Consider the following 18,773-nt stretch of genomic DNA (forward strand, 5'->3'; position numbering starts at 1 on the left):
AAAAGGATAAAATTACAATTCAGTATTAAAATGACAAATAAGCCTATTAAAAAGACAAGGTACACTTCCGGAGAAGATGGCAGCTTAGTAAGACGCGCGGGTCTTAGTTCCTCCTCCAGAAAAGCAATTAAAGAAACAGAAACAATACGAAACAGCTCCCGGAGTCACGACAGAGACCAAAAAGACAGCGTACCCCATTCTGGAACAGCTGAACGGGCAGGGAGAATCTGCTGCGGTGAGATACCCGAGGGGCGCGCGTTTTCCCGGCCGGGGCTGCTGGCGACTGGGGTCCCCTCCACGCACGTGGCTCCCCAGTCTCACTGGGAACGTTGGATAGCGGGGCCCTCCCGTCACGCTTGGCGTTTTGGGCCAGCTGGGCAATTAGGACCGGCACTCTCCCAAGCCGCAGCGGCCAGCGACCCCCGTCTCCACGCGCGGTTTCCCGGGCCGACTGCCGTGCAGACAGACGAGCGCCACGAGCGCCACCTACTGGGCAGGAAAAGAAAAACAGAGCCCAGAGATTTCACAGAAAAAGCTTTCAACCAGCTGGGTCCCACACCCAGGGAAATCTGATCAAATGCCCAGACACCAGCAGAAAATAATGGATCACACTCGGAAAATTGAAGATATGGCCCAGTCAAAGGAACAAACCAATAGTTCAAATGAGATACAGGAGCTGAGACAACTAATGCTGAATATACGAACAGAAATGGAAAAACTCTTCAAAAACCAAATCAATAAATTGAGGGAGGACATGAAGAAGACATGGGCTGAACAAAAAGAAGAAATAGAAAATCTGAAAAAACAAATCACAGAACTTATGGGAGTGAAGGACAAAGAAGAAAAAATGGAAAAACAATGGATACCTACAATGGTAGATCTAAAGAGACAGAAGCTACAATTAGTGAACTGGAGGATGGAACATCTGAATTCCAAAAAGAAACAGAAACTATAGGGAAAAGAATGGAAAAACTTGAGCAGGGGATCAGGGAACTGAATGACAATATGAAGCGCACAAATATACGTGTTGTGGGTGTCCCAGAAGGAGAAGAGAAGGAAGGGAAAAGGAGGAGAAAAACTAATGGAAGAAATTATCACTGAAAATTTCCCAACTCTTATGAAAGACCTAAAATTACAGATCCAAGAAGTGCAGTGCACCCCAAAGAGAATAGACCCAAAAAGGCGTTCTCCAAGACACTTACTAGTTAGAATGTCAGAGGTCAAAGAGAAAGAGAGGATCTTGAAAGCAGCAAGAGAAAAACAATCTGTCACATACAAGGGAAACCCAATAAGACTATGTGTAGATTTCTCAGCAGAAACCATGGAAGCTAGAAGACAGTGGGATGATATATTTAAATTACTAAAAGAGAAAAACTGCCAACCAAGACTCCTATATCCAGCAAAATTGTCCTTCAAAAATGAAGGAGAAATTAAAACATTTATAGACAAAAAGTCACTGAGAGAATTTGTGACCAAGAGACCAGCTCTGCAAGAAATACTAAAGGGAGCACTAGAGTCAGATACGAAAAGACAGAAGAGAGAGGTATGGAGTAAAGTGTAGAAAGAAGGAAAATCAGATATGATATATATAATACAAAAGCCAAAATGGTAGAGGAAAATATTATCCAAACAGTAATAATACTGAAAGTTAATGGACTGAATTTCCCAATCAAAAGACATAGAATGGCAGAATGGATTACGACCCAGCAATACCACTGCTAGGTATCTACTCAAGGGACTTAAAGGCAAAGACACAGACGGACATTTGCACACCAGTGTTTATAGCAGCATTATCTACAATTGCAAAGAGATGGAAACAGCCAAAATGTTCATCAACAGACGAGTGGCTAAACAAACTGTGGCGTATACCTACGATGGAATATTATGCAGCTTTAAGACAGACTAAACTTATGAAGCATGTAATAACATGGATGGACCTAGAGAACATTATGCTGAGTGAGTCTAGCCCAAAACTAAAGGACAAATACTGTAAGGTCCCACTGATGTGAACCGACATTCGAGAATCAGCTTGGAATATATCATTGGTAACAGAGACCAGCAGGAGTTAGAAACAGGGTAAGATAATGGGTAATTGAAGCAGAAGGGATGCAGACTGTGCAACAGGACTAGATACAAAAACTCAAAAATGGACAGCACAATAATACCTAAGTGTAATGTAACTATGTTGGAACACTGAATGAAGCTGCACCTGAAATATGGTTTTTTGTTTGTTTGTTTGTGTGTTTGCATCTTTTGTTTTTGTTTTTTCTTTTTCCTTTTTATATATATATATATTATTAGTATTATTATTTTAATTCTCTTCTCTATATTAACATTGTATATCTTTTTCTGCTGTTTTGCTAGTTCTTTTCCTAAATCGATGCAAATGTACTAAGAAATGATGATCATACATCTATGTGATGATACTGAGTGCATTTGTAGACTGGAATGATTTCTAAATGTTGTGTTAATTTCTTTTCTTTTTTTTGATTAATAAAAAAATTTAAAAAAAAAAAGACAAGGTACAGTACTTGAATAGACATTTCTCCACAGAAAATATCAAATGGCCAATGAGTACATGAAAAGATACTCAGTAATCATTGGGGAAATGTAAATAAAAATCACAGTGGGATCCCAGTGCAGCCCTTGGGTGGCAGCTGCTGTCCTTGGCCCTCCTGCAGCCATCCGGGAGAGCTGGTGGTGCGTGCTGCGGAGCAGGGAGCAGCGAGGACCCAGTGCGAGCTTGAGTAGAGCCCGTGATGGTGCAGGAGGAGAGCAAGCAGGATACGCAAGAATCACACATCCACACTGAGGAGCCTCTTAGAGATGACTACCAAATACGCATACTTTGTGATGAACTGAGCAAAATCCTCATCAATGTCAACTTCACAAGAATGTATATTGGAGAACGCATTGTGGAACCAGTAATAGTCGTTTTGGGGGGGGTTATGCTATCATTTCTTGACCTATAAGCCCTTGGACTAGTTGCTGTTCTTTGCTGTGTCATTATTTATGTGCAACAGTAAAACATAACCAAATGAACTGTGGTTTGTCATATGGTAGCTATATTATGTAAATGAGGAATTTATGTATCTCACTATATGAGAGCCGAAAGAAATTTGCCTTGTTTCAGATTGCATGCTGAGTATTTTGTAATTAAATTTGTAAGTGACTGTTGTCTAAAATTAAACCCAACTCTCCATTATAACAGGGTTCAATATATAATTTGTTCCTTATTCAGAACTCTTGTTTCACTATTGTGATCTGTGCTCACTTTACACACCCCATTCCACCCAAAATCTTAAATAATACTTCCAAAGAGTATGCAGGAAAAATACAGGATATGAAATTCAAATCAGGTAATAAAGTTCTTATAAACAGCTGCAGCAAAGTATTTTAGAAGAAAAAAAGAATAAACAAGGGTATAAAAATAAGTTTTAATTGGAAAACACCTCCCCATCCACTCCCACTCTTACTAAATAATCTCATTTTATTTGGGAAATGTTTGTAAGTTTTTATTGCTTATCCCAAAACAATGTAAATGATAATTACCATGCAGGACCATAATATTGTAATGAAAATCAGTAACACTAGCATATTTTCTAAAGATTGACAAATACATATTTATTATTTCTGGGGAAACTGCCCAAGTTAAAATGTAACTTTTTAAGAATACAACATTTAGACTGGAATCACTTCAGTATATCATTTAAGGTTTTACACAGTTTTGGTGCTAATTAGTTTTTTGTGAATTTTTTAAGTCTTAAAAGCCAGGTCCACAGTTGGCTGTATTCTATGGTACTACTGTATTTTTGTGTATCTTAGTAGCTGCGTATTTTTTTCCTAGAGAAATTTTCTGTGTATTTTGCTTTCATAAATTTACAATTTTAAGCTTTTATAACCATTTTCCAAGACTTCAAGCAATGTATTTCCCCATGTGGGAGACCTAGGTTCGATTCCTGGACCATGCACTCCCACCCCCCAAATTAATTAATCCTATCATGGCATGGATTTTTCCCCCCCAAATTTATTTATGTTAGGGTTGAAATATTTTACCATTTTAAAAAGAAAAAAAACAGCTCATTTTTCTTTAGTATCTTATTAGAAAATGTAGTATGCCGGTAGAAATCCAAATGCTTAAATTTGAAATTAATAGTGGATTGTAATAATATTCCTCTTAGACTAAAGCCAAGTGTATAACTGGCTAGCCATATTCAGTACTTTGGGGTTTTATATTAAAATAAGCATGTCTTTAAATATACCCTGAAAATGGAAAATGGCTTCTAGTGATGCTTTGGAGTTTATTAGAAAAACTAAAGTCTTCGCATTCTCTTCTCAAAGATTGTATCTTTATAGACAGAGTAGAAGTTCAGATAATTATCTAGGAATTCAAGTTAAATACAAGAAAAATGGGGCAGTGGGATATTTTTGTCTTTGACAACTCAACAACTAAAGCACACAGAATTCTGCTTTGTAAAATTTCTACCTAATCCTGTTTTGAAATGTTTATTCTGTAAGTTCTCATTGTCTTCCTATGCTGAAGCAGAAAATTAATTAAAAAAAAAAATTTAACTTAGATTTCAGTAATTAAAATAATGTAAAACAAACAAAAAACAATCAGAAGGCACTAAAAAGTATTGTGCATTTATATAAATATTGGCCTTTTAAATTTTGACTTAAGACTTTATACTATATGCAATATTTTCATAGTAACTTAATGTACTCAGCATAAGTGTAAATTGTTTGAAAAGGTGTTTTTATTTGTACACAGAATTGTGGGTTTTTAATGAAAGGGTCATAAGAATTTGTATATCTGCATAAAATATTAATAAGTGCATTTTTTTCTACTGCCATTAGGAATTTAAATTTCCCTTTGGAATGCAAAAAAGATTTAACGTAAGAAAAAATAGTTCTGGTTCACCAGTGCCTAAGGTTGAAAATATTATTAACGTAAGTTTTAATAGTAGTTATTTCATATACTGTCAATACTATGCATCTTGCACACCCCTATGAATAGGGTATGTATTAAATTACATATAGCAAAAAAATCACAATGGGATACTACCTCATGACTGCTGTAATTAAAAAGACAGATAATAACAAGTGTTGACAAGCATGTAGAGAAATTGGAACCTCATGCTTCTGATGGGAATGTAAAATGATGCAGCTGCTTTGGAAAACAAAGCATCTCCTCAAAATAGTTAAGTATATGATCTGGCAGTTCCATTCCTAGGTATATATTCAAGAGAAATTAAAACATACGGACATATAAGAATTAGTACACTAATATCCATAGCAGCATTATTCATAGTAGCCCACAGTGGAGACAACCCAAAATGTTCATCAACTAATTAATAGGTAAATAAAATGTCATGTACCTGCACAATGGAATACTATTTGGCAATATAAAAAGAATGAAATATTGATACATACTACAGTATGGATGGAGCTTGAAATCATTAAATGAAATGAAGGAAGCCAGTCATAAAGGACTCCATTTGTATGACTCAGTTTATATTAATTATTTAGAATAAGCAAATTTAAAGAGACAGAAAGTGGATTAGTGATTACCTAGGACTGGTGGTATTAGGGAGATTTCAGGGGTAGTGGTTAAGAGGTATGAAGTTGATCAGAGCAGAAATAAATGAAATTGAAAATATGAAAACAGTAGAGAAAATCAATAAGACCAGAAGTTGGTTCTATGAGAAAATCAATAAGATTGATGGGCCCCTATCAAGATGGACAAAAAGAAGAAGAGAGAGGATGCAAATAAGATCAGAAATGGAAGAGGAGACATAACTACTGACCTCACAGAAATAAAGGAGGTAATAACAGGATACTATGAACAACTTTACGCTAACAAATACAACAATTTAGATGAAATGGACGGGTTCCTGGAAAGACATGAACAACTAACTTTGACTCAAGAAGACATAGATGACCTCAACAAACCAATCACAAGTAAAGAAATTGAATTAGTCATTCAAAAGCTTCCTAAAAAGAAAAGTCCAGGACCAGATGGCTTCACATGTGAATTCTACCAAACGTTCCAGAAAGAATTAGTACCAATTCTCCTCAAACTCTTCAAAAAAATCGAAGTGGAGGGAAAACTGCCTAATTCATTCTATGAAGCCAACATCACCCTCATACCAAAACCAGGCAAAGATATTACAAAAAAAGAAAACTACAGACCAATCTCTCTAATGAATACAGATGCAAAAATCCTCAATAAAATTCTAGCAAATCGTATCCAACAACATATTAAAAGAATTATACATCATGACCAAGTAGGATTCATCCCAGGTATGCAAGGATGGTTCAACATAAGAAAATCAATTAATGTAATACACCATATCAATAAATCAAAGCAGAAAAATCACATGATCATCTCAATTGATGCAGAGAAGGCATTCGACAAGATTCAACATCCTTTCCTGTTGAAAACACTTCAAAAGATAGGAATACAAGGGAACTTCCTTAAAATGATAGAGGGAATATATGAAAAACCCACAGCTAATATCATCCTCAATGGGGAAAAATTGAAAACTTTCCCCCTAAGATCAGGAACAAGACAAGGATGTCCACTATCACCACTATTATTCAACATTGTGTTGGAAGTTCTAGCCAGAGCAATTAGACAAGAAAAAGAAATACAAGGCATCAAAATTGGAAAGGAAGAAGTAAAACTATCACTGTTTGCAGACGATATGATACTATACGTCGAAAACCCGGAAAAATGCACAACAAAACTACTAGAGCTAATAAATGAGTACAGCAAAGTAGCAGGTTACAAGATCAACATTCAAAAATCTGTAGCATTTCTATACACTAGTAATGAACAAGCTGAGGGGGAAATCAAGAAACAAATCCCATTTACAATTGCAACTAAAAGAATAAAATACCTAGGAATAAATTTAACTAAAGAGACAAAAAACCTATATAAAGAAAACTACAAAAAACTGCTAAAAGAAATCACGGAAGACCTAAATAGATGGAAGGGCATACCGTGTTCATGGATTGGAAGACTAAATATAGTTAAGATGTCAATCCTACCTAAATTGATTTACAGATTCAATGCAATACCAATCAAAATCCCAACAACTTATTTTTCAGAAATAGAAAAACCAATAAGCAAATTTATCTGGAAGGGCAGGTTGCCCCAAATTGCTAAAAACATCTTGAGGAAAAAAAAACGAAGCTGGAGGTCTCGCGCTGCCTGACTTTAAGGCATATTATGAAGCCACAGTGGTCAAAACAGCATGGTATTGGCATAAAGATAGATATATCGACCAATGGAATCGAATAGAGTGCTCAGATATAGACCCTCTCATCTATGGACATTTGATCTTTGATAAGGCAGTCAAGCCAACTCACCTGGGACAGAGCAGTCTCTTCAATAAATGGTGCCTAGAGAACTGGATATCCATATGCAAAAGAATGAAAGAAGACCCATCTCTCACACCCTATACAAAAGTTAACTCAAAATGGATCAAAGATCTAAACATTAGGTCTAAGACCATAAAACAGAGGAAAATGTTGGGAGATATCTTATGGATCTTACAACTGGAGGCGGTTTTATGGACCTTAAACCTAAAGCAAGAGCACTGAAGAAGGAAATAAATAAATGGGAGCTCCTCAAAATTAAACACTTTTGTGCATCAAAGAACTTCATCAAGAAAGTAGAAAGACAGCCTTCACAATGGGAGACAATATTTGGAAATGATATATCAGATAAAGGTCTAGTATCCAGAATTTATAAAGAGATGTTCATCTCAACAACAAAAAGACAGCCAACCCAATTACAAAATGGGAAAAAGACTTGAACAGACACCTATCAGAAGAGGAAATACAAATGGCCAAAAGGCACATGAAGAGATGCTCAATGTCCCTGGCCATTAGAGAAATGCAAATCAAAACCACAATGAGATATCATCTCACACCCACCAGAATGGCCATTATCAACAAAACAGAAAATGACAAGTGCTGGAGAGGATGCGGAGAAAGAGGCACACTTATCCACTGTTGGTGGGAATGTCAAATGGTGCAACCACTGTGGAAGACAGTTTGGCGGTTCCTCAAAAAGCTGAATATAGAATTGCCATACGACCCAGCAATACCATTGCTGGGAATATACTCAAAGGACTTAAGGGCAAAGACACAAACGGACATTTGCACACCAATGTTTATAGCAGCGTTATTTACAATTGCAAAGAGATGGAAACAGCCAAAATCTCCATCAACAGAAGAGTGGCTAAACAAACTGTGGTATATACATATGATGGAATACTATGCAGCTTTAAGACAGGATAAACTTATGAAGCATGTAATAACATGGATGGACCTAGAGAACATTATGCTGAGTGAGTCTAGCCAAAAACTAAAGGACAAATACTGTATGGTCCCACTGATGTGAACAGACACTCGAGAATAAATTTGGAATATGTCCTTGATAACAGAGTCCAGCAGGAGGTAGAAACAGGGTAAGATAATGGCCAATTGGAGTTGAAGGGATACAGACGGTGTAACAGGACTAGATACAAAAACTCAAAAATGGACAGCACAATAATACCTAATTGTAAAGTAATCATGTTAAAACACTGAATGAAGCTGCATCTGAGCTATAGGTTTTTGTTTTGTTTTGTTTTGTTTTGGTTTGATTTTACTATTATTACTTTTATTTTTTTCTCTATATTAACATTCTATATCTTTTTCGGTTATGTTGCTAGTTCTTCTAAACCAATGCATATGTACTAAGAAATGATGATCATGCATCTATGTGATGATGTTAAGAATTAATGATTGCATATGTAGAATGGTATGATCTCTAAATGTTGGGTTAATTTTTTTTTATTCCGTTAATTAAAAAAAAAAGAGAAGGGATAATTGGAGCTGAAGGGATACAGACTTTACAACGGGACTGGATATAAAAACTCAGAAATGGACAGCACAATACTACCCAATTGTAATGCAATTATGTTAAAACATTGAATGAAGCTGTATGTGAGGTATAGGTTTTTTGTTTTTTTTTCCTTTCTATTGTTTAATTCTTATTCTGTTGTCTTTTTATTTCTTTTTCTAAATCGATGCAAATGTACTAAGAAATGATGAATATGCAACTATGTGATGTTATTAAGAATTACTGATTGTACATGTAGATTGGAATGATTTCTAATTGTTTTGTTAATTCTTTTTTTAATTAATAAAAAAAAAGAGGTATGAAGTTTCTTTTTGGGGTAATACAAATGATTTAAAATTGATCATGGTGGTGGATGCACAACTCTGAATATACTAAAAAACACTGAATTACATTGGCTGAATTATATCTCAAAGTTGTTTTAAAAAGAAAGGACAATATGTAAAAAGGCAATTTGAGCTTATACATATACAAAAAGTAGTTACATTTGTCATTTTTCTAGGTAAGATATGTTACCCAGGTATGTAGGGTAATGAACAGTCCAAAATATATTAAGTATAAAACTACAGTTTGAAAATATGCAGCTTTTTTTCTCTTAGGAAATTATTGGGTTTTTTTTTTTAATGTATTTTAGTTTTATTTGTTGAACAAGTCTTTTCTAATTGAAAGGGATGAAAATACAAAGTATTTTCAGATATTTATGAAAATGAATGATAAGGCTTTCTTAGAGATAAACTATGTGAATTTAATTTCTTTGACTAAAGTTTTAGTTCATTAAAATTTTAGCACTGGTAAAGTACCACAAAGATCATCCATCCCATTTCTCTTGTTTTGAAGATTAGAAAATTGAGCTCTAGTAAATCTTAATTCATTTTTCCATTGCCTAAATAGAGTTATTAGAACTTGTTTTTAGTATTCTTAGTTCATTATTCCAAATTTGATTACAGTATTTTTAAAACAATGCAGTTTTGAAGATTTTACATTTAAAGCCAGACCTTTCCTTGGTACAGGTATCTCTTACTGTGTCTTGGATGGAGCATCATACAAGAGTAGTTCATGTTCTGTGAGGCAGACATTAAGAAATCCATCTCTTTAGATTTTCCTCCCATTAGATTGTCAGTGGTTACTAAATCTGCCTAAATGATTTCCCATTTATTCTGCATATTACAATGAAATATTTAAAATATTATGATAATACCCCTTATCCTATTTATATTTATGGTCTTTGATTTATATATATTTATTGCAGCCCAAGTAGGTTATTAGTGTCTCCTTAGAAAATAAATAGTAAGTTTCTAAGTTTCTATGTTCTATAGAACATAATTAAAGGACAGTCTTGAGAAAATTAAATGTACATCATTTAAATAAACTTGGAAAATTTATTTCTGAACAGAAGTGATCTTCATCTTTTAACTCTTTTGTAATCACAAGTTTTAGTATACAAAATCAAAGATCTTAGTAACGGTAAATTTTAAGACAGGAATTAATTTACTTATTTGCTATTGTCCTCAATTTTTAAAATTTCCTGTGTTCCCTTGTGGTCTATATGCATTGCATATTTTAATATGGTTGTGGTCATAACTGTACTGTACAATTTAGAATTTAATTGCATACCACATTATATTTTCCAATTTTCATATTTATTCTTGACCCAACTATGAAATATGAATATAAGCTTCCTGAGGGCAACAATCAAATCTTAGTGAATATCTTTAAATTGTCCACAGATAGTACCCAATACTAAGAACATAGTAGAATCGATATGTAGTTTTCTCAATGATATGTAGTTTTGATTAACAGAAGTTTTAAATGTCTTTTAAAATTACTGTTTTTTTGTTATATCCTTTCAGATCTATCAAATCTATTCAAAGCGATCTGCTGAAGATATTTATAAAATACTGACATCCTACAAAGCTAATTACCTAATTGTAGAGGATGCTATCTGCAATGAGGTGGGAACCATGAGAGGCTGTAGGGTTAAAGATTTATTAGATGTTGCAAATGGCCATGTAAGTAACACTTGTGATTGTTAAACTTATTTTTTTTAGATGAATGACTTTATTTAAACTTTATTTTTAGAACTTGAGAATATAATTTAAATTCTATAATGGAGGAGCTTATTAAAAATAGTTTAAAGTATTTTTTCAAAATCCTTTGAAAATCCCATTTTGCCCGTACCTGGATTCCTTTTTCAGAGCCTGTCTTTGTATGTGTCTCATCATTTATAAATGGAAGCTGACAATTTTATTTACATGATGATTTTTTTAACTTGATAATTTAATTTTTACACATAATAATTTAAGATAAAATGGATTTTACTATATAATTATGTTGAGAAATTTCTTATAATTTGATACATATCTGAAAAATTGCTTACTAAATTGCATAGTTCCTATACAGTAAGTCCCTATGACCTACAAAAAATAATAAGTGTATTCAAATCTACTCTGGATGTTGGGATTTAGTTGTATCTTCATTTCCATATTTAGTTCCACTATTTTAACAGGCTTTCTTACTTCTCAGCCTCCAGTGTATATATTGTATGTCTGGCAACTAAGATTGATAGGAAAATTTGTATATCTGGTAATTAGTGTTTTCTGGAATGAATGCCTTGACTACTGAGAAACTTGGGGATGAGAAACCTCGGGAAAAGTTTAGTAGGTCATTCTAAGATGGAGCACATATTCTGTTCAGGTTACAGCCAAGATTTTTTCTCTCCCTTCCCAAATAATCATAGCCTTATTTTACCCCTGGACCAATTTGGAGGTGAGAAATGAGTTTTTGTGATTTCTACTTTTCTCTTTTTTGTGTGACTCCTTACTCTTGCAACATAAACTTATTCTGTTTTATGCTGCAGGTATTTTTAATTTCCTCTGTTGGGACTTGATAGCTATGATCTTTGGTTTCTTGGTGAAAAATGGAATTTTATTAAACATCAGATATTCCATAATTACTGCTATATAAGTACCTCATATCTGAAGCCTTTTTACTCTGTTCTTGGGCAGGTCCACCTATCTTTCTAATCCATTTTGAAAATCAGGTTACTTCTTTTGTCTCCTAATCCACCCTTTTACTCTCAAAATTAGTTCTCTGACATCTTTCCTAGACATGAGAATATTGAGTGTTTTATTATTAAAAAGAAAAAAAAAAAAACTCTTCAAGCTATCTTATTTAATTAACCCTGTTAGGCAGGAGTATAAATGTTTGCATTGGGTAAGTCACAGAAATATATGTGCTTACTAGATAACTGTGAGTCAATTTTATATAAGGAGAAGAATTTAAATATACATTAGGAGTGTAAGATGTCCATTTCTAAGCCTTGGTCGGCTCATGATAAGGTTCTTCAGAGGAATGAAAATGAACTAGGGAAAGATTATCTCCTGAATTTTAGGATTAAATCTCTAAACTGCAAACACAGTATATTGTTTTCTAAATCTTAATGGGAAGTTCAAGAATTTAATGGACATGCTGACTCACTTACGAAGAGGCTTCTATTTGCTAAACCATGTAAAATGTTCAATAGTTCATGTTTAACAACAATATATTTTTCATATAAATCTAGTCACTTGTACATTGATTTTATTTCTCCTAAAAGATTAAAAAGTTTTCTAATAGTATGTTTCATATCTTTTGATAGGTGGTTTGCAAAGAAGGCGACAAGTTAACCTACTCAAAATATGGGAGATTTTGTCATGAGGTCAAAATTAACTATTCTCCATATGTGAATTATTTCACTAGAGTATACTGGAATAGATCCTACTTTGTGTATAAAATCAACACTGTGATATCCTTCCAATCTTGAAAAATAATAGAACCTTCATTTCAAAGACTTATACTATGTGAAGTAAAATGCAGTTTTCTTCTACCTACACAGTACCTTTTGCAGATTAGAATATGGACATTTGAAATATTGCTGCTGCTTTTCCCCTCTTGCTGTTAACTGGATCCAGAGTTCTGTGGGAAACAGATCAAACATTACTGTCCTTTGGTAAAATGTCAAATCTACGACACTATGGTATTCCAGCCAGGTGTTTCCCTTACTGTTACATAGTAAGTAAATTTAGAAGGGTTTTACCTTCTAAAATATTATAAAACTTTCCCCATAAATCTTCATTCTATCATAATATTGATCTTGACTTTGAATATATTCAAGGTCATAGTATATCTTTCAAACATAACATTTAATAAATACTTAATGTGATATAATTAGATGATAGAAGGAAAGAATTATGTTTACTCACAAGTCTATTTCTGAAAGTGTTTAATGGTTTATAATAAAACTGAATAGTACAAAAAAACTAATTTAAATGTTAGCTGAGGATATGTGGCATTTAAATTAAAACAAAAGTTATGCATAGGAAAGTAATTTTTAAGGATATACATTAGGGTAAATATCCAATATTCAGAACACTCATTTTCCATGATACTATTCTTATTTTCCACTGCTTATATAAGTGAGCATTTTCTTAGTAATACATATTGCATGATACTGCATTTTATTAATTTATGACTGTCTTCAAGTGGTTAGCTTTTTTCATTTAATCATGATAAAAATATGTTACCTACATTTTTTTTTTTTTCGCATGGGCAGGCTCTGGATATCAAACCTGGGGCTCTGGCGTGGCAAATGAGAATTCTGCCTCTGAGCCACTGTTGCACCACCCCCTACATATTTTTTAAATAAACGTTTAAAAGAATATTCAGGTCTTTAAACAACTGTAAGGCTATGGGTCCATTCACATGTATTCTACTGAAATATTAAGCCAAAAATGAAATATTAATCAGAATAAGAATTTGTACACCAAAATGAGTAACAATTTTTGGAGGTATGTGCAGATGCTCTTAAACATATCTCTGCATGTAGATATATTTGTTACAAAACACAAGTGCTATTTATGAAACTGATGCACTCTTCAACATTAAGAACAAAATGACAATTATAATAAAATTTGTAACACCATTTTACAGTCTAAAGGCTATGTTCCTTTAAATTAAATATTTTCATAATTTTAATCTATCAAAAGAAATTCTGAAATTATTAACTTGGCTTTATAAAGAGATTCAGGGAAGATGTAGCCTATAGATACATCATTTTAATAAGATGGAATGCACATTTAGTTTTACCTTACCTCAATGACTACTTTTTCAAAATTTTCACTTGTTAGGGTATTATAAAAATTACATTTTCAATGCTCTAAGTCACTACATTTTCGAAAGGAACATGTTTCCACTATCTTTATTTTCTGATATGTATATTATATTTAGAAGTACAAGAGCACATGCATTTTTAGACTAGCTCTGGGATGCTTTGCTCCTTTGAAACTTGTTTGCAGTGGTATTATACATTGGGTACATAGGTTTCATTGGTCCTCATTTCACACTTTTATATAAATGTTAACTATATTAAGATAGCTGCATGCAAAGTATTTAAGGTTTTCTTTGTATATCTTAGTAATGAGTTATTCACAGTTAGCTTACACAATGAAGAGTCACAGAAGTATATTTGATTTGGGCATGTAAAACAATGTTTAAAAGTCAGTTTGCATATTTGAAAGAGAAATAGAAACACTACTTTCTGATTAGTGTGAAATATTTCATTGAATTTTTAGCAATCTATTTAATGATCACATGTGCTGAATTAATTCAGTTTTGGTTGGATGTTTTGTTTTTTGATATATTAGTAAGCTGCTTTTCCTTCAACTTATTTTTTAAATAAAATCAATTTGGAAAGATTTTTAATAGAATTTTTTAATGAATTTTCATTCAGCAGCAGTTGAAAAGGAAAATACAAACTTTATTATAGAAATAATGATATTGAGTATTAGAGATAGACTTATTTTCTTCTATTTTAATTGTAGTTAAAGCAATAGTACAAGATAACTTGGAGTTGGATTGCATTTAATTAATTTCCTTACTTATTTATAGAGCAACAAATGATTAAAAATTCTTCAAGTGATTCCACTTGGATAAATTTGCAGTTGTTAGGTTTGACAATAAAGATCTCCTTTGAAAAGAGCCAAGTTAATAGTTTTGGGACAGAAGGTATTACTTGAAGAAATACAAAACATACTTTATTTTGGGTGTTGCAAACCCATTGAAATAAGTGCCTTAACTTCTTTATTTCTAAGTTTTTGTTTTTACTTTTTATTTTCCAAAAGATATTATCCATTTTTTCTTTCCATAAGAAAATTTTGATAACTTTTTCCTCATCGAGAAGCACAAAAAAAGAGTTCTCATTATGCTATTTTCATTGCTAGTTTTAATTAATAATAAGTGTTTGTTTAGGGTAGAGATAGTATTTCTAGACTGCAGAATTAATTTATTCAGCTTCCTAAATGCTAGAAGAGACAAACCAACAAATAAAATTTACTTGATAAGGTATATGACCTTGATTCCGTGTTGGTTAATATTTTTTCCAACTTTAGCATCTGTATCTTGGTGCTTTTTGTTAGATCGGTCGAGTTTTACTACCAAAGGAGTATGTATTGTACTCCAGCACTAACTTCTTTCATTATTACTTTCTGTGGATATGGACAGCATACTTTTTAAGAACATTAACTCAAATCACTAATAGCCTCAATGTTGTGGCACCCTCTTCTGTACAGTTCAGAGTGAGTAAAAGGAGAAGCAGAAATGGAAATCAAATTATATTACAAGTTGGAGCTCGGAAATACACTTTAAAAATAGATAATTAATTTCTTGAAGGGCACTGAGGATAACCATTTTATTATTCCAAGCATCTTTAACACTGACAGGAATAGGACTAGGCATTAAATAAATATTGGTTGAACTGAAGTAAAAAAAAAAAAAAGTATTTCATCTTAAAAACTTGACTGAATTCTCCAAAGGAAATGGAAAATAAAATACCGTTAGATTGTTTTATTTGTTTTTTGAGAAACCAATTTGGGGAGATTCTTTTATTTTTGAATTGTTAAAACATTTTGATGTCTTTTTGTGGATAAAAGTCATGCCTCTCTTTGTAAAATTGATGGCATTTCTAAGAATTGTCAGTCTATTTTTTGATAAACTTTATTTTAAATACACGAATGTTTAAAAAGCATTGGGTATGAATTATTGTGCATATTTAAGAATCTATTGTAAAGCAGTAAGTACCTTCTAATTTACATCTCAATATATTTTCTTCATCTGTCCAGTTTAAAATATGTTTCATTGTTGCTATTTGCTAAGTAGTTCTAGATCCCAATATATGTTAAAATTACAGCTCTAAAAAATGCAAGTAAAACTGGGCAATTTCTTACTGAAATTATACCTCATTATTAAGTTTTTGAATGTGTAACACTTTAATCAGATGTGAAAATTCTTAAGGGATGTATTTGACTTAACTATTTTCTGTCCATTCAGTTTGTAAACATTATTCTTATTTGTTTTCCATAATAATAAAAGTAAATATTGGAAACAAATTTGCTGAAATAAGGACTTTTTGAATCATTTCTATTTATGAATCTCTGGAATTGGTAACATTTTAATCTTGGCATATATAATCCTATGTGTATTCTGTGAGTGATGTAGTGAACTTCTGGCAATATGTATTTAGTGGAATAATGCTATCAGAAAGAAACATGTAAAAAAGAAAAAACATGTATTCCAGACTTATGGTTTGAAATATTTCATAAGCAACCTTTTCATAGTTTACATTTTAATAGTTTTATACAGCTATTTAACAAAAATGAAAACTACTCTCTATGTATGTTAACTTCTGGGTCATATCTTCTGAAAATGTATATTTAGATTAAATGTATTACTCCTGTAACTAAGGTTCCATCTTTGCAAGAGGTTAAAAGTTAATTTCAATTAATATAAGTACTTTGAAAGAGTTGGGTTGTGAACTAGTTCACTTCAAATTTTGTAACTTTAAATATACTTTTATCAAGAATTAAATTCCTTATATCATATTTAATTACCCTTATTTTATTTCCATAATAAAACTCTTTAGGGTTTTAAATTGTCTTTTATTTATACGTGAGAATTTTGTTACAGCTTTATTGAGATATAATTCAATACCTTACAATTTGCCCATTTAAAGAGTACAATTCAATGATTTTTGGTATATTCACAGAGTTGTATGACCATCTAAAATTGACAGTCAATTTTAGAACATTTTCATCATCGCAGAAAGAGCTCCATATGCTTTAGCCATCTTCCCTAACCACTCCATTCTCTCCAGCCCTTGGTAAACAGTAATCTACTTTCTGTCTTTATATTTGCTTGTTCTGGGTAATTCACAAAGATAGAATCATAAAATATATGGCCTTTGTTATTAGCTTCTTTCACTTAGTTTATTTTCAGGGTTCATCCATGTTATTGCATGTATCATTCCTTTTAAAACCATGGCAGTTGGACATGGCAAACCAAGGCATTTAGCAATATTTGGCTGAAGCTTGCATAAGAGTAACCTCCAGAATAGCCCCTCATCTCCATTTGAACTCTCTTAGCCACTGACACCTTAATTTATGTTTCTTTTCCTCCTTTTAGTCCAGAAGGCATTACCCATCCCATGGTGCCAGTACCAGGCTCAACCCTGGGAGTCAAGTGTATCATTCCTTTTCATTGAGTATTCTATTGTAGGGAAATACCACATTTTGTTTATTCGTTCATCAATTGATGGAAATCTGGGTTTCTACTCTAGCTATTATGAAAAATGATGCTTAGCCTATCCTTTATGGGGATAAGTTTCTTAGGAACAAACCCCAAGATTGAGGGTTTGTCCTATTGCTTTGGTTGCCTCCACTGCATGTGAGAATATCAGGAATTCTCCACATGGGGAAGTGGAATTTTCCCCCTTTCTTACCATTCCCCCAAGGGGACTTTGCAAATACTTTTTTATTCACTGTTCAAATCACTCTGGGATTTATTGGGGCATCACTCTGGACAAACCTACAAAATCTCATGTCCTACTCAAGGTTCCATGTGCTTATGGTGTTCAATTAAACTGTCCACATAAGTTATATTAGGAAATGTACTAGTCAAAATATAAATTTTGTATCAAATACACATTTTTTGCTTTAGCCTCACACATAAGTTAGTATTTTTAAATATGATTTACCATCTATTTTTAACATTCTGCAGTATTGACATTCCTTTCAAATATGAACATTCTTAACATACAAACCTTCCGTGTATGGTGCACAATCAATGGCTTACAATATCATCACATAGTATATTCATCGCCATAATCATTTTATAGAACATTTGCATCACTCCAGAAAGAAATAAAAAGTAAAAACTCATACATACCATATCTCTTACCCCTCCCTCCCATTGACCACTAGTATTTCCATCTACTCAATAGATGTTTTTCTCTTTTTTCACATGGGCAGGCACTGGGAATTGAACACAGGTCTCTGGCCTGGCAGGCTTGAGCTTTGCCTGCTGAGCCATGGTGGCCCCACCCTACTCAATAGATTTTAACCTTTGTTCCCCTATTTTTTTTCTATACCCCTTACCACTCTAATTCATTGTTTACTAATATTTCATTTTATTTTAACATTTTATTTATTTAACATTCTATTTATTTTAACATTTGTGCCCTTATTTTTAATCCATATTTTTTACTCATCTGTCAACATCGTAGATAAAAGGAGCATCAGACATAAGGTTTTCACAATCACAGTCACATTGCAAAAGCTATATCATTATACATTCATCTTCAAGAAACATGGCTAAAGGAGAACATAAGCTCTACAGTTTCAGGCACTTCCCTCTAGCCTCTCTAATATACCTTAAACTAAAAAGAGAATAGCTATAAAATGTGTTAAGAATAACCTCCAGGATAACCTCTCAACTGTATTTGAAATCTCTCAGCTACTGACACTTTATTTTGTCTCATTTCTCTCTTCCC

The 18,773-nt window shown here is 32.9% G+C and overlaps 1 protein-coding gene across 7 annotated transcripts in view; it reads left to right on the forward strand.

Moving 5' to 3' along the window:
- DPY19L4 (dpy-19 like 4) overlaps nt 1–16,855 on the forward strand; it is a 127,644-nt gene extending 110,789 nt beyond the window's left edge. For 4 of the 7 annotated variants that reach the window (XM_077167240.1, XM_077167237.1, XM_077167235.1 and 1 more), the window contains 2 exons: nt 10,765–10,923; nt 12,552–16,855. In XM_077167240.1, coding sequence (XP_077023355.1) covers nt 10,765–10,923; nt 12,552–12,716 — 324 coding nt within the window. In that variant the 3' untranslated portion in view covers nt 12,717–16,855. The remainder of the gene's footprint in view (nt 1–10,764; nt 10,924–12,551) is intronic. The other 3 variants (XM_077167234.1, XM_077167236.1, XM_077167239.1) reach the window with 1 other exon arrangement.
- The last annotated feature ends 1,918 nt before the right edge of the window (nt 16,856–18,773 follow it).

Source organism: Tamandua tetradactyla, chromosome 6, assembly GCF_023851605.1.
Source record: "Tamandua tetradactyla isolate mTamTet1 chromosome 6, mTamTet1.pri, whole genome shotgun sequence".
Lineage (NCBI taxonomy): Eukaryota > Metazoa > Chordata > Mammalia > Pilosa > Myrmecophagidae > Tamandua > Tamandua tetradactyla.